Source organism: Corapipo altera, unplaced genomic scaffold (genome assembly GCF_003945725.1).
Source record: "Corapipo altera isolate COAL_440 unplaced genomic scaffold, ASM394572v1 227, whole genome shotgun sequence".
In the NCBI taxonomy this organism is placed as follows: Eukaryota; Metazoa; Chordata; class Aves; order Passeriformes; family Pipridae; genus Corapipo; species Corapipo altera.
The window spans coordinates 101,519-128,017 of NW_020885104.1; the positions used below are offsets into that span (position 1 = coordinate 101,519).

At 55.1% G+C, this 26,499-nt stretch overlaps 2 protein-coding genes across 2 annotated transcripts in view; one reads left to right on the top strand and one right to left on the bottom strand.

Moving 5' to 3' along the window:
• CIAO1 (cytosolic iron-sulfur assembly component 1) overlaps nt 1–2,263 on the top strand; it is a 2,571-nt gene extending 308 nt beyond the window's left edge. The window contains exons 2-7 of the mRNA XM_027669783.1: nt 420–568; nt 647–758; nt 850–938; nt 1,057–1,258; nt 1,618–1,705; nt 1,853–2,263. Coding sequence (XP_027525584.1) covers nt 420–568; nt 647–758; nt 850–938; nt 1,057–1,258; nt 1,618–1,705; nt 1,853–2,093 — 881 coding nt within the window. The 3' untranslated portion in view covers nt 2,094–2,263. The remainder of the gene's footprint in view (nt 1–419; nt 569–646; nt 759–849; nt 939–1,056; nt 1,259–1,617; nt 1,706–1,852) is intronic.
• A 344-nt stretch (nt 2,264–2,607) lies between these two features.
• Nucleotides 2,608–25,348, bottom strand: SNRNP200 (small nuclear ribonucleoprotein U5 subunit 200). The gene is made up of 45 exons (XM_027669779.1): nt 25,304–25,348; nt 24,769–24,932; nt 24,417–24,588; nt 23,655–23,847; nt 23,394–23,449; nt 22,742–22,840; nt 22,385–22,537; nt 21,843–21,942; nt 21,380–21,516; nt 20,601–20,684; nt 20,208–20,381; nt 19,103–19,240; nt 18,829–18,984; nt 18,238–18,408; nt 17,367–17,560; nt 16,722–16,845; nt 16,247–16,396; nt 15,821–15,931; nt 15,090–15,221; nt 14,524–14,712; nt 13,933–14,130; nt 13,331–13,483; nt 12,219–12,299; nt 11,775–11,858; nt 11,259–11,365; nt 11,064–11,182; nt 10,570–10,724; nt 10,119–10,308; nt 9,635–9,808; nt 9,003–9,163; nt 8,538–8,765; nt 8,008–8,199; nt 7,358–7,536; nt 6,736–6,887; nt 5,993–6,101; nt 5,786–5,894; nt 5,397–5,586; nt 5,131–5,295; nt 4,846–4,967; nt 4,430–4,573; nt 3,623–3,799; nt 3,381–3,541; nt 3,209–3,290; nt 3,034–3,126; nt 2,608–2,946 (listed from the first exon to the last, which is right to left on the bottom strand). Exons 1-45 carry the CDS (start codon nt 25,346–25,348, stop codon nt 2,803–2,805), a joined length of 6,411 nt encoding a protein of 2,136 aa, XP_027525580.1. The 3' UTR covers nt 2,608–2,802.
• Nucleotides 25,349–26,499: the final 1,151 nt, after the last annotated feature.

Genomic DNA, 26,499 nt, shown 5'->3' on the forward strand with positions numbered 1-26,499 from the left:
GTGCGGGGCTGTGCGGGTGCGGAGGAGCAGCGGGGGGGAGAAGGGGGGGGCTGTGAGGAGGGGACGGGGTTACGGGCTCGCTGTGGGCGTGGCTTTACTGGGGGCGGAGTTAGAGGGTTGGAGTGGGGGCGGAGCTGTGGCGAGGGGCGGGGTTAGCTGGTCATGTGGGCGGGGCTTGTTCGGGGGCGTGTCCCGTGTTCGGGTGGTCCCATCCTGGGCTGGGTGAGGCTGGGGGTGACTGGGGCGGGGCTGGGGTGGCAGGGGCATGGCCTGTGCCCATGGGGTCCCGTCCCACCCCTGCACGCTCTGTCTGGACATGCCAGGCAGTGCTGGGTATGGCTGGGGTGTGGTCGGGGCAGTGCTGGGTGTGGATCTGGGTGTGGCCGGAGCGTGTCCATGGACCCTATCCCACCCCCCAGGCTCCAGCTGGACATGCCGAGCGGTGCTGGGAGACGGGCACCAGCGCACCGTGCGCAGGGTCGCCTGGTCCCCCTGTGGCTCCTACCTGGCTTCTGCCAGCTTCGATGGCACCACCTGCGTCTGGAAGCGGCAGGAGGATGGATTTGAGGTGAGACCACCCCCCCAGAATCCCCCCAGCCCCCCTGGGGCCCTCCAACCTGTCCCAGCCTTTCCTGTCCCCCTGCAGTGCGTGGCCACCCTCGAGGGGCACGAGAATGAGGTGAAGTCGGTGGCCTGGGCACCCTCGGGGTCCCTGTTGGCCACGTGCAGCCGAGACAAGAGTGTCTGGGTGTGGGAAGGTGAGAAGGGGCTGGGGGTGGCTGGGAAGGACTGGGGGGAGGTGTTCAGGGGCTCAGCCAGACCCCCCCTGACCACTCTGTCCCCCCACAGTGGATGAGGAGGAGGAATATGAGTGTGTGAGTGTCCTCAATGCCCACACACAGGACGTGAAACATGTGGTGTGGCACCCGAGCCAGGAGGTGAGAGAGGGGACCTCCCAGAGTCCCCCCCCCCGCTCCCCCCGCCCCCTTCCAGCCCCTCCTGTGGTCCCATCCAGAGTGATTTAGGGTCACTTTGCCCCCCCACCTGCCTCCCCAGCTCCTGGCCTCTGCCAGCTACGACGACACGGTGCGTCTGTACCGGGAGGAGGAGGACGACTGGGTGTGCTGTGCCACCCTGGAGGGACACGACTCCACCGTCTGGGCCGTGGCCTTTGACAAGGAGGGGGAGCGTCTGGCATCTGTCAGTGATGACAGGACCCTCCGGGTGTGGCGCCGGTACCACCCCGGGAACCAGGAAGGTGAGGGGAGGTGGGGGGGAGAGCTGTGGGGAGGGGAAAGGGGGAGAGAAAAGAGGAAGAGGGAAAAGAAGAGGGAGAGGGGAAAGGGAGGAGAAAGAGGGGAAAAGAGAGGGGAAAGGAGAGGAGAAGAGGTAATGGAGGAAAAGAAAGAGGGTCAAAAGAGAGAAGGAGAGGAAGAGGGAAGGCAGAGGGAAAAGAGGGGGAGGGAAGGGAGAAAGAGAGCATAAGGAAAGGAAATGAGGGAAAGGGGAGGAGAGGGAAAGGGAAGGAAGAGGGAGAAGGAAAGGAGAGAGAGAGGGAAAAGAGAGGGAAAGAGAAAAAGGGGAGGGAAAGGGAACTGAGCTCTCACCTCCCTCCAGGCGTGGCCTGCAGTGGCACCGATCCCACCTGGAAGTGTGTGTGCACCCTCTCAGGGTATCACAGCAGGACCATCTACGACGTGTCCTGGTGAGGGGCAGGTATTGGGGGCACCCCAAAACAGGGCCCTGTCCCCTCCTGGTGACAGCCACGACCCCTCCAGGTGCCACCTCATTGGGGCCCTGTCCCTTCCAGATGCCACCTCCCCAGGTTCCATCCCCTCTGTGTCCCCCCCAGGTGCCACCTGACAGGTGCCCTGGCCACAGCCTGTGGTGACGACGCCATCCGGGTGTTCGAGGAGAGCCCCACGTCGGAGGAGGCCCAGCCCACCTTCAGCCTCACCGCCCACGTGCCCCGGGCACACTCCCAGGACGTCAACGGGGTGGCCTGGAACCCCAAGGAGCCAGGACTCCTGGCGTCCTGCAGCGATGACGGGGACATCGCCTTCTGGAAGTACCAGCGCCCCGAGGGCTGCTGAGGGGACAGACCCCCTTGTGTGTCCCCCTGAGCCCACCCTGGCCTGCTCCTCCTTCTCACCTGTGGGAGGCCAGGACAGCTGTGCCAGACTCTGGTTGGATCCAGGATCTGGAGCAGGACTTTCTCCCCTCTCTTCATCCCCCACACCCAATAAATCCATGAGCTCCTGGCCTCTGGATCTTCCTTCCACAAGTGGTTTGGGGGTTACAGTTCTTGGGTTGATGGTTGGACTTGATCCTAAAGTCTCTTCCAACCTTCAGGATTCCATGATCACACACCTGGGATCTTCTTTTCACACTCCTGGAATGCTCAGAGTGACACAAGAGGGTGTGGGTGCTCCATGGACATGGATGAGGTGGCAAGGGGAAGCACTGAGGTGCTGGGATCATCATAGTTTTCCCAGAAATGTCCTAATTAGTGCTGCTAATGAGCTTGTTGAGCCTCAGGGTGAAGGCAGAGCTCAGCGAGTCTGGAGTCACACTTTTTCCCCCCCTCCTCACCCCATCAGCACAGAGTCAGGTCCCGAGATTTATTGCAGTTGCTGTCACGCAGCTCCTGCCTAGAAAACACTGTACAAAGCATCCACACTTTAAAAAACCAAAGGAAAACATGTGGAAAACACATGGAAACAACACAAAGGGAGGGTACACGAGTGCTGTGGAGGTTGGAGGTGGGGGGCTGAGCTCTGGGGGGGATTCTCTGGCCTGGGATCAGTCGGAGTCGCTGTCGCTTTCCGCCTCCTTCACATCTACACTGAACTTGTACTCCTGGTCACAGCCCATGTAGGCATCACTCATGAAGTACAATGTGTAGTTGTGAGTCCCCGTGGCTGGAGCCACAAAATCCAGCTTGACCTGGGTGGGGAGGGGGAGGTGTTGGGATGGCAGCAGGGACAGCAGGGAAGGTGCCCAGTGCCACCCCCGGTGCCACCCCCTACTCACCTTGGCCTTCTGCTGCAGCGTCAGGCGCTTGATGGAGATGAGGCTGTTGGACTTGGAGTCTCCGATCACCACCCACCAGCCCTCCTCACGTTTCTGAGGGGGAGGGAGGAGCAAACAGGTGAGATCTGGGGACAATTCCCCCCCTCCCCAACCTGCCACCCCGGTGTCACCATACCTGAGGGAACAGGGGTGCGATGACAGGCCCTGTGACCTCCTCCTCACGCTCCAGCTGCACCAGCACCACCACAGGCCCCCCACTGCAGGAACAGAACCACAGAATCATGGAATGGTTGGGGTTGGAAGGACCTTAAATTCCACCCAGCTGGAGGGACCCCAAGGCCACCCACCTGCGGATGCTGTCCTTGTCCACCACCTCGTAGGACAGCTCGATGTTGGGGTAGCGGTTGCAGAACCGGGCGACATCGGCGATCTGGGCATCCGAGAGCTGCAGCAGCGCGTTCCTGTCCTCGTCCTCCATCTCCATGATGTCAAACACGCTCTCCACACCCTGCAAGGAAGAATTTTTTCAGCCTGGAGCTTCCCGGCACTCTGAGGGCAGGACCCTGGTGCTCCTCCCACCAGGATTTACCTTGTCCGTGCAGCGCTTGATGTGCTCCGAGGTGAAGTGAGGCAGCTGCTTGAGGTAGGAGTCCTTGGACCACATGGCCTGGGTGACCATCTGGGCCAGCTCCATGGCAGCCAGAGCTGGGCTCAGCCACCCATTGCTGGACAGCACGTCCACGCAGGCCTGGATCAGCCGGATTGCCTGGACATGGGGGACAGGAACAGGTTAAGGGGTGGAGACGGTGACACGGGGAGTTGGGTTGGTGTGCCCAGGGTTTGGTAGCGGAGGGGCTACAGGGTCGGATTCAGTGAGAAACTGCCAGAAGTTTGCCCCATGTCCAGCAGAGCCAATTCCAGCAGACCCAGGACGGACCCACCACTGGCCAAAGCTGAGCCCAGCAGGAATGACAGTTACACCTTCTGGGATAATATGTTTAAGGAAAAAGTTATGGCACAGATGGAACTGGGTGCAGGAAGGAGCAGAGTGAGAACACGTGAGAGGAGCAGCCCTGCAGAGCAGCAGGAGCAACATGGTATGAACTGACTGTGACTCCCATTCCCATCTCTGGAGGTAGGAGGGAGAGCCTGGGAAGGAGGGAGGAGAAAGTGTTTTTTGAAGACTTATTTAACTTTTCATTATCCTGCTCTGATTTGGTTGGTAATAAATTCAATTCCTATCCCCAGTTCGAGTCTGTTTTGCCCACGGTGGTGATTAATGAGGGATCTCTCCCTGTCCTTATCACAATTCATGGACCTTTCCCTATATTTTTTCTCCCCTGTCCAGTTGTGGAGGGCAGTGACAGAGTGATTTTGCTGGGTCCCCCAGCCCCACCTTGCTGAGGATTTCCTCGGTGTCCGACTGCAGCTCCGCACTCAGCTGCATCCGGGACAGGTGGGCCTGGAGCAGCAGGTTGGTCTTGACATGGGGATCATTGAATTTGGGGTTGGTCAACTTGTGGGGGACCTTTTGGGACAGCTGTGGGAAGAAATGATTAACCCATCAGTGCTTTACCCCGAAAACATGGACAATTCCATCCCTGGGGTGATGCAGAGAAACCACCTTTTGGAATCACAGCATTAATTAGGATGGGAAAGAGCTCTGAGATCACAGAATTGCAGAATTAATTAGGTTGGAAGAGACCTCCAAGGTCACTGAGTCCAACCTATGACCAATCCCCACCTTGTCACCCAACCCAGAGCACTGAGAGCCATGTCCAGTCGTTCAGAACTTCCCCCCCTGAGCCTCACCTGGCGCAGCAGGTTGTCCTCGTGGTGCCGGATGGGGATGTTCTCGTACTCAGCGGCGTTGGAGATGATCTCAATGAGCCCTCTCACCTTGGTCTTGGCATTAAGGGACATGCTGAAGAGCTCTGGGGAAGGGAGGAGTGGAGACAGCATGAAAACACTGATTTTTTTCAGAGAAAAGAGGCAAAAGGATGGAGTTTTACACACCCACAGCACCTTCTCTGTCACCTGCGGCACTGGATCAGGGACAGAGGGCAGGTGTGGTGCCTGTCCCTGGGGAGCCCTCACCTATGGTGGTGTAGTTGATGTAGTAGTAAGCAGCAATCATGCCCAGGTTCAGAGGAGCCACATCCATCTCATCTTCGATGCTGATGCACTTGGACTGCTCCAGGTCGCTCAGGGTCTGCTCCACCAGCTCGGAGAGGTGATCTGAAAGGTGCCTGTGGGACACACCTGTGGGTACAGCAGAGCTCAGAGACTTTCCAGGAAGGGCAAAAAAAGCTGCAGAGCCCACAGGCAGAGGGTCCCTGATACCCTCAGCCCTCTCTGCCCACCTTGCAGGTTGTAGTAGTTGGGGTTCTGGGTCATCCTGCGGTACAGGAAAGTCCACGTGAGATAATCCACCGCATCCTGCTTGTTCTCGATGGTCTTGGTGACGATCTCAGCGTTGAAGTGGTCGTGCATGCAGTGATCCAGGTGGGATTCCACTGGCAGGGGCTCGTACAGGAACTTCTTGAAGAAATCCTACAGCCAGGGCAGGAGGGAAGGGGTAAATAAACCTCCAAAATCCCAGAGTGACTCCCAGGTCGCAGTGCTCTTGGGAGCGTTTGGGTCATCTCCACGGCTCTGAGTGACGGTTATCCATCAGCTGGGAGAGAAACATCTGCCTCCACACCCTAGGAAGATATTTGAAGGCCAGGAACATGCTCCAGCCCTCACCCACCTTCTTGGACCCCTGGCACATGATGACACAACGGCCCTCGTCGTCCTGCAGCGGGCGGTTGGCGTGGCCCACCATCTGCAGCACATCGTAGATGGGGTAATCCACATACCTGGGCAGGGACAGAGGGTGAGCAGAGCTCCAAGGAGAGCTCCCGGGGATCCCCTTGGGCAGGAATGAGGCCCTGTGGGATTGGGGGGCTCCACTCACGCATGGATCTTGCCGTTGTAGTACTGGGTGTCCATGATGATCACCAGGTGGGCCGCGATGTTCATGCCCCAGCACAGGCTGCGGGAGGCCACCATCACCTGGACTGCGCCTGGAAGGGGCACAGGGAGGGTGCTCAGCATTTTTGCAGGGCACTGGAATTGGGGGGGAGAGAGATCTGTGGGGTTCCACGCTCCCCAGAGGGGTCTGGGAATACAGGGAGGTGCAGGAAAGGTGGGGGGTGATGTTTAATACGGTAGATTTTTTGGATGTGAGAGGCAGAGGATCATGGAATCATGGAATGGTTAGGGTTGGAAGGGACCTTAAAGATCTTCCTGTTCCACCCCCTGCCATGGGCAGGGACATCTTCCATTATCCCAGGTTGCTCCAAGCCCTGTGCAACCTGACCTTGAACACTTCCAGGGATCCAGGGGCAGCCACAGCTGCTCTGGGAATTCCATTCCAGCCCCTCCCCATCCTCACAGGGAAGAATTCCTTCCTAATATCCCATCTAACCCTGCCCTCTGTCAGTGGGAAGCCATTCCTCCTTGTCCTGTCCTTCCAGGCCATTGTCCAAAGTCCCTCTCCAGCTCCTGGAGCCCCTTTAGTCTCTGGAAGGGGCTCTCAGGTCTCTGTTAGAAGTGCCACAAAGCTTGGACAAGATGTCATCTCCAGTCTCAAGACTTTGGGCACTGTTGAGCTCCAAGGAAAAGGGTTCCAGGCCCTGTCCCCACCCCACCCCTTACCAGAGCTGAAGAGCTGCTCCACCACACGTCGTTCCATGGCCGTGAGCCCCTCGTGCAGGTACCCAACCCCGTTCACCAGTGTCTCCTTCAGGGTGTTGTCGTTCAGCTTGTCCAAGTACGGCACCAGGTCCTTCTCTGCGCAGTGCAGGAACCTGCCCAGGAACCATGGAATGGTTTGGGTTGGAAAAATCCAGTAAGATCATCGAGTCCAACTGTTCCCCCAGTGCTGCCCAGGCCACCACTGACCATGTTCACAAGTGCCATCAGGGATAGGGACTTCACTCCTGTGCCAGGGCTGGACAGCCCTTTCCATGAAGGAATTTCCCAATATCCAACCTGACCTTCCCCTGGCACAGCTTGAGGCCGTTTCTCCTTGTCCTGTCCCTTGTTCCCTGGGAGCAGAGCCCGACCCCCCCAGTTCCCCACTCCTGTCAGGGAGTTGCAGAGAGTGAGAAGGTCCCCCCTGAACCTCATTTTCTCCAGGCAGAGCCCCCCCAGCTCCCTCAGCCGCTTCCCCAGCTCCATCCTCTTCCCTGGACACACTCCAGCCCCTTGCTGGGGTGTGAGTCCCCCCGTGATGTCCCCCCAGGTGCCCATGTTCCCCCCAGCCCCGTGTCCACACCTCTGGCGCTGCACATCCGAGGCACAGGTGGTGAGGATGTTGATGGCCGTGAGCCGGGTCTGTTTGCGGGAGGGCACGAAGACAATGACGGGTTTTTTGGGCGAGTGCTTCATGACAGCGTGGTACACAGGCTTGGCCATGGACAGCAGCCGCGTCTGCGTGTGGCTGATGTTGAAGCCCTGCCCAGGGAGAGTCACCAAACCAGTTATATTTTCTTTAAAAATACAGATATTGTATTATAATCACACTATAGTCACATTATAAAATGTATTAATAGTCTTGTGCCAGCTGCCTTAATTACCTGCATCAGTGATTAGTTAATGTGGACTAGGAGACATCTTAATTTTGGGAACAAGGGTTGTGTCAGAGTAAAGAGGGCAATAATAATTGCAATAATATATAACAATGCAATATAATAAAATAATAACTTATATTTTAATTTATTAATTAATTTATAAACCCCAATAATTCAGTGTCCTTTCACTCTAATCTATCCCAAAAGGATTACTAACAAGAATCAATGAAACAAGAATTAACAATAACAGGAACTAACAACAATCCCAAGGGATTATTAACAAGAATTAACAACAATCCCAAGGCACCATTCCCCTCCGGGGCAGGAGGTACACAGGTGCCATTCCCAGCCCTACCTGGATGTGCAGCTCCAGGGGCACGGGGCGCACGTTAGGGTGGAAGTTGAAGGTGGAGGTGGCACTGCAGCCCAGCCAGTGGGCCACGTCCTTGGCGTTGGACAGGGACGAGCTGAGGGCCACGATGCGGATCGGCCGCTCGATCTGAGAGGAGATGTAGCGCATCCGGGAGCAGATCACCTCCAGCACGGGCTGTGGGGACACACCTTGGAGTGGGAATGGGGACATGGAGAGCTCCCTGCTGGGGGACAGGTGGGAGATTCCAGGGGATGCCCCTCCTGAGCTTCCCAAGGGATACAGCTCTCCTATGCCAGCCCACGGGAGAATTCCCGGCTGGGGAAGTTGAGCTGAGACTGGATACAGCATCAATCCACCCCATTCCCAGCAAGGAAAGCTGATTGGACCTGGATACTGGATCAATCCACCCCATTCCCAGCAGGAAAAGCTGATCCAGACTGGACACAGCACCAGTCCACCCACGATGAGGGACATCCCCCAAGGAGAAGCACTTTCTCCTCTCCCCAGCTCACCCCATTTTCCCCCCCAATCAGGTGCACTTCATCCACGATGAACAGGTTCACGTTCTGGACATTCTTCCTCTGCTTCCAGCGGCGGGACAGGATGTCCCACTTCTCCGGGGTGCTGATGATGATGTTCCCTTTTCCCAGCAGCTTCAGGTCGGTGCTGGTTTCCCCCGTCAGCAGAACCACCTTCTTGTTGAGGCGCTCCTGGAACTTCTCGTACCAGTCCATGAAAACCTGCCAACGAATGAGAAAGATGCTGCTGTTACCCTCAAATTCCTACCAAATTCCTGATGCAGGCTGGCAGTGGGATAGTGCCTCTGCTCCCTCAGGGAGGACACAAGAATCAGATAACTCCGGAGTTATCCCAAGGGTTGTGGCAGCAAAGAAGGGATGAGGAAAATGAAACAGGGGATGAGGATGGAAATCAAAGCTGAGATAAGGCCCCAGGTATTCCCAGGATGTTGGACCCACCTGCTCTGCCAGGGCCTCCATGGGAGTGATGTACACACAGCGTCCCTCGGAATTCTGGAGCAACATCCTCAGGATGGCAAACTCGGCACAGATGGTTTTCCCACTCCCCGTGGGGGCTCCCACAAACACGTTGTCGTCGCTGTTGTAAACCGTGTTGAACACTGGGGACACAGGGACAACCAGTTCAGTGAAGATCCCCATGGATTTCTGGGAACGGGATGGGAAAACATGGTCTGGATCCAGCCTACACAAGAGGAGCTCCAGAAAAGGCTGTTTAGGGAGTTTTAGCCTAGGATTCACTGAGCAAAACAGGTTCTAATCTGTAACAGGAGCTCCCAAGTGGGAATTCCCCACTCCAGGCAGGGAAACTCCAAGAGGGAAGCTCCCAGCTTCATCCCTGCAAGCAGCAGAGCTGGAAAAGTTTGGGCACAGCATCCAGGAGCAAACCTGCTGCTTCAGGAATGTGCCAAAGATCCTCTGGAGGAAAATTTTGAGACATCAAACCTTGCAGGCTCCAGGAGGTTGAGGGACACACCATTTGGTATGAAATTCCTGACTTCACACGGATAAATCCCACAAAAACAAGGCTGGATGGGGCTGGGGGGGCAGCTTGAAGGAAGTGAAACACCCACCCTGGGTCTGGATGGGGTTGAAGAAGGGGAACTTGTCCTGGTAGAGGCTCTCGAAGGCGCTGTTCCGCAGGGCCGACACGGGCAGGGGCTGCAGGTCCAGCAGCTCCGTGGGGGGGGGATACTTCTCTGGGAGGATCAGGTGCCGGAAGGAAACGGGCAGCTGGGTCTCACAGGCTGTCACACACACAAAAACACATTTTCACCTTCAAAACCACTCCCATGGCTCCATCTCTACACACAAAAACATATTTTCAACTCCAAAACCCCTTCCACGGCTCCCTCCCTACCCACACAAACATCTTCCCCTACAAACCCACTCCCATAGCTCCACCCCTGGGCTCCTGCTGTCAAGGGGATCCTCCAGTTCTGTTGTCACTTGGATTCCAGGAGGTTTTTCCTCCAGAAAAGCACTCAGAGGGAGGATTATCCAACCCCTGAGCCCCTTGGGGGAAGCACTGGGGTGCTCTGGGGTGAGGGGACTCACAGAGCCAGCGATCGGAGACCACCCGGATGAAGTACTGGGGAGGCAGTGGCTCGAACACAGGCACAAAGAAGGTCACCAGGTGCTCGTCCTGGGCATACTTGGATTTCAGCAGGAAGTACTCGTGGTGCAGAATCACCTCACTGTCCACATCCTCCACCAGGATCCAGAAGGCCTCGGATGAGCCGTGGACCTGTGTAGGGACAGATCTCACCTTCAGGGCACAGCTCAGAGCCCCCAGTTCCAGACAACCAGCAGCTGTCCCACAGCAACCCAGACCCAAAAATGCCCTTTTTCCAGCAAACAGGGTATTTACCCTGATGATTTTCACAAACAAGTCCCCAAAAATGCCCTTTTTTTAAACCAGAGTATTTTCCCTCATGATTTTCACAACTCAGCCCCAAAATTCCCCCTTTTCCCTGCCATCCTGATGATGTTTGGAGGCAGAACTCACCTTCTCATCCCACTGGAAGTCGGGAGCGATGGTGAGCTCCACTTTGAGGGTGGAGCGGGTGATGGGCTGTAAATGCACAGACAGCTCCAGTTTGGGGAACAGATGAACATATTTGTGGATTGTTTTGCCCATTTTGGGCATCCTGATCAGTTCTCCTGCAAGAAAAAGGGGACAGCATGACCACAGTTCCCAAACTGAGGATTCCTCCTCCAGCTGTACCAAGACTCTCACCAGGAACAAGCCCCCCAGTCTCTGCATCAAAACATGGACTCATGGAATGGTTTGGGTTAAAACCAAAACCAAAACCCATCCACTTCAACCCTCTGTCAGGGGCAGAGACACCTTCCACTAGATCAAGTTGCTCCAACCTAGCCTTGGAACACTTCCAGGGATTCAGGGACAGCCACAACCCCTCTGGACAAGCTGTGCCAGTGTCCCACACCCCTTCCCAAAGAAGGGGTGGGAACAGGTAGCCCCTTCCCGTGCCTCAGTACCGATTTCGTTGTGGTTCAAGTCGTACAGTCGCTCAAAGGGGAAATTCTTCTTCTCTATTTTTTTCACCACCTCCTCAGGCAGCTTCTTGAACTGGCGCAGGGGACACATGGATTGCCACCTGCAGGGACACACGGATCAGACACGGGAACCCTGGGAAGCCTGGAAGCAGGACCTCCCCGGACCTCCTCACTCACATGCGCTTGTCGATCATCTTGCAGAGGTTGAGGGTCTTGTCTGTGAGTTGGGCCCAGCCCCGGTTGAGGACGATCTCAAAGATGGCTCTCATGAGCCTCCCGGCCGACTGTGGGCATGGAACAGCTCTGGGTCAGCATATCCCACCCTTCCCTCCTTCCCACCCCAGTTCCTGACCAGCTAAAACTCATGGAATTGTTTGGGCTGGAAGGGCCCTTAAAGCCCATCCAGTCTCACCCCCTGCCATGGGCAGGGACACCTTCCACCATCCCAGGTTGCTCCAAGTCCCATCCAACCCGGCCTTGAACACTTCCAGGGATCCAGGGGCAGCCACTTAATTATTGTGATTCCAAACCGGAGACTCCCACGAAGATCTCATTCCCATCCCGACAGGAATTACACCTTCCCACCGCTCCCAGCTCTGATTTCCAGAGGCATTTTTGAACATAAACTCAATGTCTGAGGTGGAAAAAGTTGTGGGATTAGACAGATCCTAAGGGAACATGCTCGCTCCTCACCTGGGTCACATATACCATGTCAGCCATGAGGGCGAACCCCTCCAGCTTCAGCTGGGAGATAAAGGCCTGCAGGAGCACGTTGATCTGGGAAGGACAAGGAGAGGCTCTCAAGATACATCCTGGGAAAGCTGCTTTTCCTGGTGCCATATTTCCCAGGAAAGCTGCTTTTCCTGGTACCTGATTCCCTCTCTCAGCTCCCCTCTTGGTGCCCAATCCCAGTGGATTGGGATGGACACGGCAGGACAGCAGTGACCAATGGGACTGGCTGTCCTCAACCAGGGACATGGAGCACCTGCGGCTCTTTGAGCATTCCAGACACATCCAGGATGTCCCACAGAGGGAAGGGAGCAGAATTCCTTGCCCAGGGGGGAATTTGCTATCCCAGCTCTCTCCCAAGGATCCCGCTCCCCTCTAGACAGGTGGAGAAGCCCCTCCAGGGCTCACCTTGGCACTGGGCTCCTCAATGCTCTCCTTCACTGGGATGGGAACTCGCTCCAGCAGCTTCTGCAGCTCCAGCTTCTCCTCCTGCAGGAAAACAAGGCAGGAGGGATGAAACGGTCCCTCAGGATCTGTGTCCTGGGGCTGTGCCACCCAGAACAGGCAGAGTTTTCATATTTTCCCCACTTTTCTCTGCCTCGTCTGGACACTTTTCCTGCCTTCACAAAGCTGGGAGGGGGTTGTTCCAGTGGAAAAGGGTCTGGAGTCTTTTGAGGTCCTTCCAAGCAAACATTCCCTAGAGGAGAGCTCAAGCCATGACTCGGGAATGGGGGGAACAGGAGAATTGCAACTCTTGAAGAAATTAAACTCATTAAACCAATTCCAGATGCCCCTTACTAAATAAAATTCTGACAAGATTAGTAATGAATTCTAGAGAAATAATTCCTAAGTTTTTTATCCTGTTTCCTGGGAAACAGGTTCATGTCTGTTTTGCTCATCAGTCTTTTCCTCTCCTAGGAACTTCTGAAGATTCCAATTTCCAGCTTGGAATCATTTGGAAAGAAGTGGAAGATCAATAATACTTCCAAGTATTAAAAATATTTTATATTCTATATATTCTATATTCTGGGTCTCTCATTGCTCCTCTTATTCATAGGAATCTTTTCCTCACAATCATGTCTTTCCTTATTTCTTTAACCTTCTCCCTCACAGGGTGATGCTTCCAAGAAAGGCCTCCGAGAAAAAACAAACATGTTCCTTCCCTGAGCTTTTCCAGCCAGATTTTGGCATTAGAAATGGTTGTGAAATTAGGGATGCACATCCTGAAACTGAGGATGCACTTCCTGAAGTCAGGAATGCACATCCTACGAACAGAGACTGGGATGACAGAGGATGAGAGAACTCGATCAGAAAAGACCTGGATAGAAAACACTGTGGAAAACACTGGGAAAATATGGATCAGCTATTGCAAATAAACATTGCATCCTAGTTCTTTGGGTAAAAAAAGCAGGATTGATCCCATATCCTTCCATCTTTCTCCCTGACCACTCTGGGACCCTCATCTTCTTTTGCTTCTGGTTCTCCTGTAGTTTTGTTGTTGCTGTTGTTTGGTTCCGTACCTCCCTCACGGTGATGTTCCGGAATTCTGAGGACAGGGAGAAGACCCGGAAGAGCTCAATCTCGCTCAGGGTGGGTTTCAGGAGCTGGTTGTAGGTCTGCACGGTCTCGTTGGTGATGTAGTAGTGGCTGGCAATGCGGCCCAGCTCCGTCACCTGGGGGGACAAGGGAGGGACACGGCTCAGATTCCAACTGCTCCTGGCACAGGCTGGATGAGAACAGGGCTACAACAGGGAAAATGGCTACAGGAAAAACTCCTAGGCTGCAAACATCCCAGGAAAGCTGCTTTTCTTGATTCCTGATTTCCCAGGAAAGTTGTTTTTCCTGGTGCCTAATTCCCCTTTCTTGTCTCACTCTCTCTGAAGCAATGGAAATGCAACAGGAATGGGAATCTGCCCAGGAGGCAGCAGCAAACACAAAGTAGGTTTGAGGGCCAGGTGTTATCCCAGGTGTTATCCTGGGGCCAAGTGTTATCCTGTGCCACCTCCCTGGAATCACAGACATGCCCAGCGGCATTCCTTGAGATCCGTGTTTAACTGTATCCCTTCTCCCACCCAGGGGATGCTCTGCTGGCTCCCAGTACCTTCCCCAGGGGCTGCCTCACCTGGAAATTCCCAGTTTTCTTGTCGTACTTCACCAGGTTGTTCTTGTCCAGCATCAGGGCTGCGGTGTGCACCAGATCCAGGCGCCGCTGGTCCAGGAGCGGATCTGCCTTCAGGTCGTCATGGGAGATTCCATAGAGGGTTGGGGAGCGCAGCATCCGGATGTACAAGTAGGTATAGCCCAGCCAGTTCACTGCATCCTGAGGGAACACCAACACCATCCCATGAACACAGCCCTTGGAAATCACAGGTGATGTTCCAGCTCAGAGCCAGATGCTCCAGATCTGACACAGAGCCTGATCCCAGCTCAATCCCACTGGATCACACTAAACCAGAGCATGGAAGCCCAGCAGGACCACCTACAGCTCCTCTCCTGCACCAGAAAAATATTAAGGAATTAAAATCCAAAAAAACACCCATCTTCCACATGCAGATTTTTCCCTGAGTATCCTTTTCCACATGGAAAACTTCACTCTCAGTGAGGGAAGCATCCAGTCTGCATCTGATTCCCCACCCAGTAATTCCCACGGCTCCAAATCTCTTATCTCCTCCCAATTCCCACTGAGTGCCAATCAAGGGCACAAATCCCTCACCTTGGCATTCTGGACATTCCCAAGGACGGTCTCTGCGTTCAGCATGTCTGGGAGCTTTGACACCATCTGGCTCTCGATGGGGAGTTGTTGGTTGAGCAGGGACAGGTAATACTGGAGCTCGCCATGGGATGTGATAAGAATTCCCTCTCCTTTGGTGTCGTACTGGGGTCTCCCAGCACGTCCCAGCATCTGAAAATGGGAAAATGAGGTCAGCAAAACATCAAAGCTTTGGAATTCCATTGTTTTGGTTGGAAAGCACCTCCAAGATCATCAAATTCAACCATCAAACAAGGAATTTCTCCTTGCTGCCATGTCCTGGGGCTTTTCTGCCAGGTTGCTCAGCCTGCTGCTACTTCCAGCTGGCAGGAGACATGGAAATAGCTCAGATGTGTCTGGGCAAGGAATTACAGAGGAATTATTTGTCCAGAACACAGGAACTGTCTGACAGGAAAGAATAGGGAGCGACCGCACGGAGAAGACACAAACAGAGATTTTAAATGTGGGATCTGAGGAAGGGAAAATCCTGCCCCGGGGTCCTGGTGGTTTCTTTGTTCCCAGAAGTTCACCTGGAGGATGTCCAGGGCTCCCAGCTCGGTCCAGCGCCCCTTCTCCGGGCTGTACACCTGAGTCCCCTTGATGATGACGGTGTGGGCAGGAAGGTTCACCCCCCAGGCCAGGGTGGCTGTGGAGACCAGCACCTGCACGGAAAAACAGGGATCAAAGCCAGGCACAAACCTCTTCCCAAGGAAAACATGGATCTAAATGTTGGGCCCAACTCCAGACAAGCACAAAAGGGATAAAGACTGGGAAATGGGACTGTCTTCACAACTGAGCATGGAAGGACAGGTGAACAGAGGGATCTTCACCCAAATTTTCTGAGAAACCAAAAAAAATCCTTCCATTTATCCCATGGCCAGGAAATTTTGGATGAGGTTTTGCCAAAGTGGTATTTGAGGAGGAACCAGTTCTGGGACAGAGCTCTGGCTGAAATCACCTGAAATTCCTGCCCTCTCCCCTCCTGGCCACATGTTTTTACCTATTTTATTCCTACTCTTCAGGAAAATCAGCCAGGTCAAGGGGATAAATCCCTGCCCTCTCTTCTCCTGACCAAATGCAAGTTTGGATCCTATTCTTCAGGAAAGTCAAGGTTGCCTCCAGCAGCAGAGGGGGATGGGGTTGGCTACCCTTGATCCTCAGGATTTTGCCCCAAAAAGGCCATTGGAAAACACAGACTGTGTTTTTTGTGAAGAGCCTGCCCTGGCTAAAGCTGTGACTCCTGGAAGTGCTCCTGGCTCACCTGGATGTGCTTGTCAGCAAACAGATCCTCCACCAGTGTCCGGTCCACGCGCGTCATCCCGGCGTGGTGGATGGCAAAGCCGTAGGGCAGGAGATCCTTCAGCTCCAGGTTCTGTGGCACAAACACAATCAGCTCTGGGATTTCTACCCAGGGAGAAAACAAGGTGGAGCATCCCAGGGGAAAAGCTGTGAATCTGCACCAAACTGGTAGGATGTTTATCATGGAATTATGGAAAAGTCTTCAAAGATCGAGTCCAACCATTCCCCCAGTACTACCAAGGCCACCCCTAACCCATGTCCCCAAGTGCCACATCCCCAGGGATGTTAAATCCCCCCAGGGATGGGGGCTCCACCTCTGTGCCAGGGCTGAATGGCCTGTTCCATGAAGGAATTTCCCCAGTATCCAATCCAGTCTATCCAATCTCACCTTGCACTGCTCAGCTTCCGTCCTCAGGACTTCGGTGGAGGCTGAGCCCTCCCGCAGGAAGAGGCCCAGGGTGTCCTTCTCCAGGCACATGTCCCTGATGGCCCTGGCTGTCTTCCCAGTCTCCTTCCTGGAGTGCACAAACACCAGGACCTGTCAAACAACCAGATGAGACATCACTGAGCAAGGAATCACTGTGGCAGCTCCCGAAAAAGATGTCCAACCCAACCTGCTCCTAGCGCTCAGGGTAAGGAGAGACCTGGAATTAATCCAGATGTGGATGCACATAGAGCTCCTGATTTAATAGGGCAGCACACCAAAATTCCCTCATCCTAAAAGGACTATCCCTACATTAATCAGAGCTGGCACAGAGAAAACTGTGTTCCTTCTCCCCTCATGGACCTCCCCTCTACTGCAGCTTCTCCAGAGCAACAGGAGCTCAAAGGGGATTAAGTGTGTCAGGAATGAAGTCTCCAACCTGGTTCTTCCCAGCATGCTCCATAATCTTCTCATAAACAATCTCATTCATGATCTGGAAGCGTTTGATGGCTTTCTTCTCTGTGATGCCAACATAGGTCTGCTCCAGGGGCACTGGGCGGAAGCTGTGGGGGAAAAAAAACCCAACCCATCAAAGAGAAAATGAGAGAAAAAACCTTCCCACAAAGGTCAAAAGGTATCCAAAGGCATCCTGCTTTTTGGCCAGCTCAACTCCTTTGTGCCTTGATGTACTCAGAGTTCTGATGGCTCTAGCTGAGCCATAAGGACCAGCCACAATCCCTCCTGATTCCTGGAATCCATTTGCTACTCAGGGAGCAAAGAGGGTGCTCTGGGAACTACCATCATCCTAGTTTAGGCTTCCTCCCAGCAGCTCCTGCTGCCCACAGGGGTGGCAGAGCTTCTCTGCCTTCTCCCAGTACCTTCCTGCAGGGATGACCATGCAGGAACACGATTTGGGGGATGTATTTAACTGCTCTAGACCCAAAAATGCTTTTAATGACCCATCAAAGAGCAACTAAACATGTGCTGAAGGTCTGGTAAGGCCCTGGCACCATCTGACAGATGGACACTCTATGCTGCTGAAGGAGGGAGGTGTAAGTCCAGCTGGAAAAGCTTTCCAAGGTACCTGTTATCAAAGTAGAACAAGCCTTTGGCTGGGTCCACCCTCAGGAACGTGGCCACGTCCTCGTAGTTGGGCAGGGTGGCACTGAGGCCAACCAGCCTCACATCCTCCTGGGTCATCTCGATGTTCCGGATGGCTCTGGCCACCAGGGACTCCAGGACGGGGCCACGGTCATCGTGCAGGAGGTGGATCTCATCCTGCACAGAGGGAATGGGAACAGAGTTATCCCTGCTCCAAACTGCCTCTTTCATTGAATCGTGGAATGGTTTGGGTTGGAAGGACCTTAAAGCCATCCAGCCCCACCCCCTGCCATGGGCAGGGACACCTTCCACTATCCCAGTTTGCTCCAAGCCCCATCCAATCTGGCCTTGGACACTTCCAGGGATGGGGCAGCCACAGCTGCTCTGGGAATTCCATCCCAGCCCCTCCTCACCCTCCCAGGGAAGGAATGTCCCATCTAACCCTGCCCTCTGGCAGGGGGAAGTCATTTCCCCTCGTCCTGACCCTCCAGGCCCTTTCCAAAACCCCTTCCCCATCTTTCTTAGAAGGCCTCTTTAAGCAGGGAATTATACTTTCAAACCTTTCATCCCAAAAACCTACAAGTGGAGCAACTTGTTGATTCCCAGCCTTGGAAACTTGGGACGCTTCCAGGGATGGGCAATCCACAACCTGTCTGGAAAACCTGATCCATTTTTGGGGTGATTCCTTGGCTTTCGTGGACTGGAGCAGCTCAGCGCAGGGCTCAAAGCCTGAGTGTCTCCAGAACCAAGAGACACCTTCACACACGTTCAGGAACCACAGAGATGGAGGACACAGTGCTCTCCACCCCCCTCCTCCTCCCTGCCGGGGCTCTGGAGGTCCTAGTGCTGCTCACCAGTATGACCAGTCGCACCAGCTGGGTGTAGGTCCTCTCCCCTCCCTTGCGGGTGATGATGTCCCACTTCTCGGGGGTGCACACGATGATCTGGGTCGCGCTGATCTCCTCCTTGCACAGCTGGTGGTCCCCGGTCAGCTCGGCCACGTTGATCCCATATGTGGCCAAGCGCTGGGAGGAAACCACAGAGCAAACATGGACAGTCTCTTCCGTGAAGGAATTTTCACTATATCCAATCTAAACCTCCCCCAGCATAGCTTGAGGCCGTTTCCCCTTGTCACATCCCTCGTTACCTGGGAGCACAGTCTGACTTCCCCCAGCTCCCCCTTCCTGTCAGGGAGTTGCAGAGAGTGAGAAGGTCCCCCCTGAGCCTCCTCTTCTCCAGGCTGAGCCCCCACAGCTCCCTCAGCTGCTCCTGGTGCTCCAGACCGTTCCCCAGCTCTGTCCCCTTCCCTGCACACGCTTCAGCCCCTCAATGTTCTGTCATGAGGAGCCCAAAACTGCTCCCCAAATTCAAAGTGCCTCCCAGCACAGGGCACCCATCCACCCTCACCTATGTTCCAGCATGGGCAGGACCAAACCTGTCCTCACCTTCCCAAAGCTTCCCACCATTTCCTGCACCAAGGACCTCATGGGAGCAATGTAGATGATCTTGAAATCATCCACGTTGATGGTCCCATCCATGTTGATGTGCTTCCCAATCTCCCTCAACATGCACATGAGCGCCACGTTCGTCTTCCCAGCGCCCTGGAAGGTAAGACCACCAAATCCCATCAGATCCCTGGTTTCTTCAGGGGAAAGGGTCTCCCAAAGTCATCATCCTTGTGGGTTCCCCTCACACAGGCCCTGAATCCCAGGATCTCACCGTGGGAGCACACAGCAGCAGGTTCTCATCCGACTCCAGCGCTGCACGGTACAGTTTGCTCTGGATACGGTTCAGGGTCTTAAACCCCTCAAATCCAGCCTGGGCGTATTTGGGCAACTTTTCCACAGAAACCAATTGCTGAAAAGTGGGGAGAAAAATGGGAAAACATTGAGTTCAGCCTTTGTTTCAATCTCAGAGGCTGCAGGGCAGATGTGGGATCTCGAGGACAGCCTGGTGAGCAGCAGCAGGGATGTCTTATTTCCAGATGGGAGGAAAATCCCTGTGCCCTGGGATCATGGAGCAGGTTAAGGAAGGATCAAACAGGGCTCATTAGCAGGCACATGCACTTCAACCAGGCTAAGTTATATCTGACTACACATCAGAAGATCAAACCCCTGCTGTGCTCCTGTGGTGGGACAGATCAGACCACATTGGTGCTTCCAACACGGATCAAAAGCGGGGATTTATCCTAGTTAATCACACAGCTCCAGCCCACACGGGAAGGAGGGAGAAAAAGCAGAGCTGAGGGCTCAGCAGAGCAGCTGGACGGGGCAGAGCAGCCCCAAAACGGAAACCACCGCACAGGATGAACAGCCCACAAGTGGGAAACCAGAAATCAGGAAGCGTCTTCAGACACGTGGAAAAGAAGGGTCTGCAGGGAATGTGAGAGAGAGGAACAGCCACATCAAAGCTGCTGAGTCACAGGAAGTGTCTGTCACGGCATCAGCAACAGCTCAGGGACTCACACAATGGTTTGGGTCAGGAGGGAACTTAAAGGTCATCCTGTTCCAACCCCTGCCATGGGCAGGGACACCTTCCACTATCCCAGGTTGCTCCAACCTGGCCTTGGACGCTTTCAGGGATGGGGTAGCCACAGCCTCTCTGGGAATTCCATCCCAGACCCTCACTCCCTCACAGGGAGGAATTCCTTCCCAATATCCCACACAAATCTCCCTTTTTCCAGTAGGAAGCCATTCCTCCTTGTTCTGTCCCTCCATCCCTTGTCCAGAGCCCCTCTCCAGCTCTCTGGGAGCCCCTTTAGGCACTGGAAGGGCTCCAAGGTGTCCCTCAGTACTAAGTAAGTGAGAACAGACAGGTCACCAACCTCTTCGGCCCCAAAAGGCTTCGGTTTCAGGGCAGGCACATGAACCTCCTCGTAGCCCTTGCGCTGCCGGCGGAAGGATCCATCCGGGAGCTGGCATCGCTTGTTGGCCATGAAGTGACTGCCCTGGGCAAACACCAGATCCTCCAAATCCAGCACCTGTCGTGGAGCCAGTGCCTGGAGACAGATGGGAAAGGGGCACAGGTTAGGGAACAACATTCTCCTGGTGTTTTGACCCTGGGATGAAAGGAAAAGCTACTGCATCCAGCTGGAAAGCGCCTCTGGAGCACATCAGGGCTTGTTCGTGGTATCTTCATGCTCATGTTACTGCAAATACCCTTTTTGCTCTGACTGAGCATGTTTCAGGAAGACTGGGAACAGATCCAAGAGTTTTACCTCTCCTCCTTGGTCCAGATCCATGGTCTCCAGGTCTGTGTCCATGCGGGACTGCCGCACACGCTCCCGGCGGGACCGCTCCTCCTGTGGGGAGAGACCAGGAGTCAGTCCTGGGAACAGCCTGAGCCTCCTCCATGGGCTGCCAGGAGCTCCTGTCACACCCTGCAGGTCCTGTGCCCCCATTCCCTTTGAGCATAGGCATCCACAGAACCAGGAAAAAACATTTGTGGCAGGAAAAACCAGTGCCCTCAAGGCCAGGACATAAATGTGACATCTGGGAGAGCAGAAGAAGGGAAGCCAGCAGCACTTCCCAATCCCAGAGACACCAAATACACAACATAACCAGGGGAGTTTCCAGCCACAAACCAGGAAAGTAGTATTAATCTCATAAAACAACCCCCAAATCAGTTCTGGAAGAGCAAAGGTCAAGCAGGGGTCATCCTGCTCAGCAATAATCAGGTTCAGTGACCCATTCCAGCTCCAGAGAAGCAGAGGTGACAACCAGAGGGGTTGAGCCTCACATGGGGGAGGCCAGAGGTGAAACGGGACACTTGAAGACAGTTCATAAAAGTGGAAGTTGCTGACATGACCCTTTTCCTGGGAAAGTAGAGCCCTGCATACCTCAAAAATAAGAAGTGGTGAAAATATTGTCCTTTCTGAGCAGCATTTCCCACGGACTGGGGGTTCCAGCTCGGTCAGCAGCTCCTCTCTCCCACCCAAACCAACCCAGACAGTCCACAGCCAATCCCCCATCCTGCCCCAGCTTCCCCCCAGCTCACCCGGATCAGATCCTCCTTCTCCGTCTCGTGCAGCTGGTACAGGAACTTGGAGAGCTCGGGATCTGCCTCCATCTTGCCCATGATCCTTTCCTTCTCAGCTTCACTCTGGGCACTGGCCAGCAAAGTGCAGTACAGGACTGGGGGAGACAGGAGTGAGGGTGAGCCAAACAAGGGACAAACACGGGTTCAACCTTCCCAAGGCAACAGTTCAAAAGCCTTGGATTGTGGCAGAATCATGTCAGAAGAGCAGGAGGTGGAGGGGAAGATGAACGTGGAGGTGTGAAGAAGGAGTTGACACTGAGAGTGAAGGTGGAAGTGAAGGTAGTGGAGAAGGTGGAAGGTAAGGGGAGGTAGAGGTGAGGGTGGAAGGAAGAGGAAGGTGATGGCAGAGGGTGATGGTGGAGGTGTGAAGGTGGAGGTGAAGGAAGTGAAGGTGGTGGAGGTGGAGATGAAGGTCACTCACTCATCATCCGGTGCTGCCGCAGGACCTTGATGAAGTCGAAGGTGTTGAAGCCCAGGAGCAGAACCAGCTGGTTCTCACATTCCCGGTCATCACTGGCAGTCTGGGAGAAGAGACACAGAATGACCAGTAATCTCTGTGCCCACAGACCCCGGATCCCTGTCTTCCATGAAACTGAAGGCAAGAGCAGCTCAACAGCAGCAGCAAACAAGGCCAGGTTTGAGCGACTGAGCTTGGAATAACAATCTCACCCTCCCTCTAATTCCCTTTTTTCCCATCAGGTCATGATACCCAAAACATATCAGCAACAGAATTAGGAGGGAAATGGACACCATGGATGCTGATCTCCCAGCAAACACCAACACTAACCCAACCACCTCCCTCTCGAGAGATCCCTGTGAACTAAGACTAAGCCCAGCCTAGTCCAGTCTTGTCCACAACTCAATCTAATGTGAAGAAACCTAAATTTTTGGGGCAATTCCTGCCTTCCAGGCAGATAGACACTTCAAGGCCACTGTGATTCCATAGATCAGGTGTCCACTGACCTTCAGGATCTCCAGCACCTCATCTGCCTTTTTCTGGGACACGATGGCATCATCGTAGAAGCGGCTGAGCTGCCGCTGGAGCCAGAAGGCATCAATGTCTCTGGGGTGCAGATCCTTCTTCTTGGAGCTCATCAGCTCCCCCGATGCCACGAGCTTGGAAAAAGCCCCCAAAAACATTATTTCCCTGTGGCCTTGGTGTGGTGGAGCCAGAATTTGGGGTGTCAGAGGGATGTTCATTCTTGAACACCCATTTTGGCTGCACTCAGAGAACTCCAAGGCTCCTTTCCATCCCCAAAACCCAACAGGATCACCAACCCTGCTCCAGATGATCCCAAGCCCACGTTCCATGTGACTCACGTTGGCTGAGAGGGTGCAACGCACGACAGCCTCATCCCCTTCCATGTCATCGTCCGACGCCTCATCACGGACTTCCCCGTAAATGTCCTCATCCCCTTCCTGCAGAAAGCAGGAATCTGGTAAGTGGCTCTTCCAAACATCAAAGAGCAGTTTTTTGTTGGCAAAAATGACTCATCTGGCAGCTCATTCCCAAGGGGAACAGCCTGACTTGTGCTTTTAGCGGGAACGTGGCGCTGCAGCTCAGGTGAAGCTCCACGTGGTATTTCTACTCTAAACAGGATCTGCCAGTGACTCCTCCAACAATCCCCTATTTATCCCTCTTTTCTCTCAGCCCTTTCCAAAACCAATCCTGGAGAGTGTTTCTGTGCAACACCTCCACCCAGTGCATCCGAATCCCTCTTTTCCATCTTTCAAGTTTCCCCACGAGATCTAAATGTCACCATCTGTCTCCCATCACGCTGAGTCATGGTAAGCCTTGGATTACTAGGATAAGCCACAAATCCTCCCCAGGCTGGGAAGTGGTATCTAAAATAATCCAGGTTCTGCCCGTAAGAGACGTCCCAGTCTGAGCCAACGTCCCCTTTCTGAATGGGACAGAGGGAAATGGGACAAATGGGGTCCCTGTGGAGCCACCTCCAGCCTCATCTCCTACCTCCTCATCAGACTCAAACTGTACGTTCACCCCGTAGGTCTCATCGATGTTGTCGTCTGCAGGGAAGAGGGGAGGGAATTCAGCAGGAAATCTGGGCCACACATGCAAAACTTCCAGACCCATATCCAACCCACATCCACACCTTGGAAACACCAAAATAACGCGGTTTGGGGGCCTGGAAACCACCCCAAAGCATTTCCCTGTGTGCCAACAGCACCAGCCACCCCTCTGCCCGGCCCCACCGCCGGAGAAGCCCCGTACCCATGTTCTGGATCTCCTTGTCCCCCCCATAGTCGGTGATTTTCTTGCCCAGGTTCACCAGGACGTGGTACCGCGTGTCGTCCGTCTGGCCCAGCAGGAGGTCGATCTCCTTCCGACGCTCCTTGTCCCGCAGCTTCTCGTTCTTCAGCACAGCCAGGACCTCATCAGCTGCCCCACAAAGGATGTCCCGGGGCTGGGAAAGGGGTGACAAGCAGGGAATTCAATATGGAAAAAGTCTTGAATCTTTCTGGGCCCCCCGAGTACCAAAGAACCACTTTGGCACAATGAAATCACCATCGAAACATCCCCAAGCTCCAAAGCAGCACCAACAGAGGAAAAAAAAGGGAAGGACAACTTTTCTTGATGCCCAGAGAAGCAGTGGATGCCCCTGGATCCCTGGAAGTGTCCAAGGCCAGGTTGGACAGGCCTTGGAGCAACCTGGCCTAGCAGAAGGTGTCCCTGCCCATGGAACTGGATGGTCCTTAAGGTCCCTGCCGAGGCAAACCACTCCATGTGCTAATTTAGATTGCATATTGGGAAGAAATATTGGATGTCCCTGGGTCCCTGGAAGTGTTCCAGGCCAGGCTGGACGGGACTTCGTCTGTGGAAGGTGTCCCTGCCCATGGCAGGAGGTGGAATGGGATGATCTTGTCCCTCCAAACCAAACCATTCCATATCTCCATGAACCCATGGGATGACAGGGATAGATTAAGCAATCCAAGGGCTGGATCTCCCTAGCCCAGGCTGTGATCCCAGCCTCACCTGGTCCCCCAGGGCTGCCTGGATGAAGCTCAGCAGGACCTCGTAGGTCTCACGGGTCTCCTTGGTCTTGGGTTTGTAGATGATCCCAACCATCTCATCGATGCCCTCAGACAGCAGAGTGTAGCCCTTCATCTTGTTGATGTCGTGCCTGTCCTCGTCTCTCTTCCTCCTCCTGCGAACAGGAGCAGGAGTGGGACATGGAGTCAGAGCCACAAAGTACCACAAGGCTCCTTAATTTCAAAAATAAAGCGGTAAAACTGATTGATTTTAATTTCTCCCCTTCGATTGTCAGTGACCCCCAAAATCCTGTTTGGGGACAGGAATTTCCATTCCAGGCCCAGCTCCCACTCACTTGGCTCTTCTCTCCTCCTGCATCTGAGGTTTGGTCCTCTGGGCCTTGTCTCCCATGCGGGTCCCCTCGAGCTTCCCCACCAGTGACAGCACCTCCCCTGTAGGCTCGTCCCGGCGCGTGCGATCGATCAGGGACCGGTCAGCTTGGAGCACCAGGTTGGAGTTCTGGGGGATGGAGAACAGGGTCAGGGGGGCTCAGGGAAACCCTGAAATGGGGCTGGGGGGGAGCAAGGAGACCATGGAATGGGGCTCAGGGAGATCAGGATCCTGAAATGGGTCTGAGGGGAACTGGGACGGGTCCCAGAATGAGGCTGAGGGGGGTCAGGAGGTCCCAAAAAAGGGGCTGAGGGGTCTGGAGTGGTCCCTCCATGGGAGGGGGGGGGGCCTGGGGATCCCGAAATGGGTCCCAGCCTGGGGCTGAGGGCGGCCTGGGGGGTCCCAAAGGAGGGACTGTGGTGGGTCAGAGGGTCCCACCGTGGCGCTGAGGGGGATTGACGGTACCGGGGAAAGATTCACGGCACTGGGCCCATACTCACCGCCTTGTACTCATACTGCAGGCTCCGGGCGGTCACGTCCGCCATAGTGGGGCCGAGATGGGGGCCGAGGCCGGGACTAGGGTTAGAACCGGAGCCGGGGCCGGACGAGGCCGCGCCGCCGCCGCGCCGGAACTTCCGGGTCGCGCCGCCGTTTCCGTCTGACCCGGAAAAGCGTCCGCACCACGGGAGCGCAAGGCCGCACCCCCCCACTCTGATTGGTTGGTGCGGGCTACACCCCACCCCCCGGCACTGAGAAATGGCTATGATTGGTTTATCTGCTCGCCCGCCGCGCTGTGACTGGCCAGCAGATGTGTGGGTGGGGCGGAGAGTTTGAAAACGCAGGGGCGGGGCAGGGGCGGGGTCAGATCTCCGTCCACCGCTTCCTATTGGCTGTTCCCGAGTAAGCCACGCCACCTGCTCCTGGCCCCGCCCCTTCCGCGGTGAGGGGACGCGTGAGGGCCTCGCGAGATGCTGCCCACCCTGCCGGCCCCCGCCAGCCCCTCTGCTCCTGTCTGTCCTGCTCCCGCTGCCACGGCCTGGTGCTGTGTGCCCCGTGGGTGCCCCACGCGTGCCGCGGACGCTGCGCCCTCGTTATCTCTGCCCCGCTAATTAGTGGAGCAGTACCAATGCCAGTGCCTGGAGTGGTGCCCGCCGGCCATGCCAGCCTGGCCCTGCCCCAGCGGGGACATCACCACGGGGGTTTTGAGGCCCCTCGGTGACACGGCACCTTCCCCCTCCAGTTCCTGGGGGTCACCCAGCTGTGCCACCACATCCACAGTGCCCACCTGGAGCTCATCGTCCTTCTCTCCTCCCTCACCCTTGCCCAGGCAGGTACTCCAGGAAAGTATCCTAGGCAGGGACCCTGTAAAGGTATCCTGGGCAGGGATCCTGGGCAAAAACCACAGGCAGGATTCCTGGGCAGGGATCCTGGGAAAGCATCCTGGGCAGGTACCCAGGCAAGGACCCTGGGCAGGTAAACTGGGCCGGTATCCAGGAAAAGTACCCTGGGCATGGACCCCGGGCAGGATTACTGGGCAGGTGTCCCAGTCAGGTCCCAGCCGGGCCAAACCCACCCATGCCCACAGTGCTGTATCCAGTGGGATGCCATTGGCCCGTGCCACCCGTGGGAGGGTGGCAGGAGCTGCCAGGGCCCCGTGCCAGGGCCGGGAGGCGGCTGCTCTAATTCCTTTATTCCA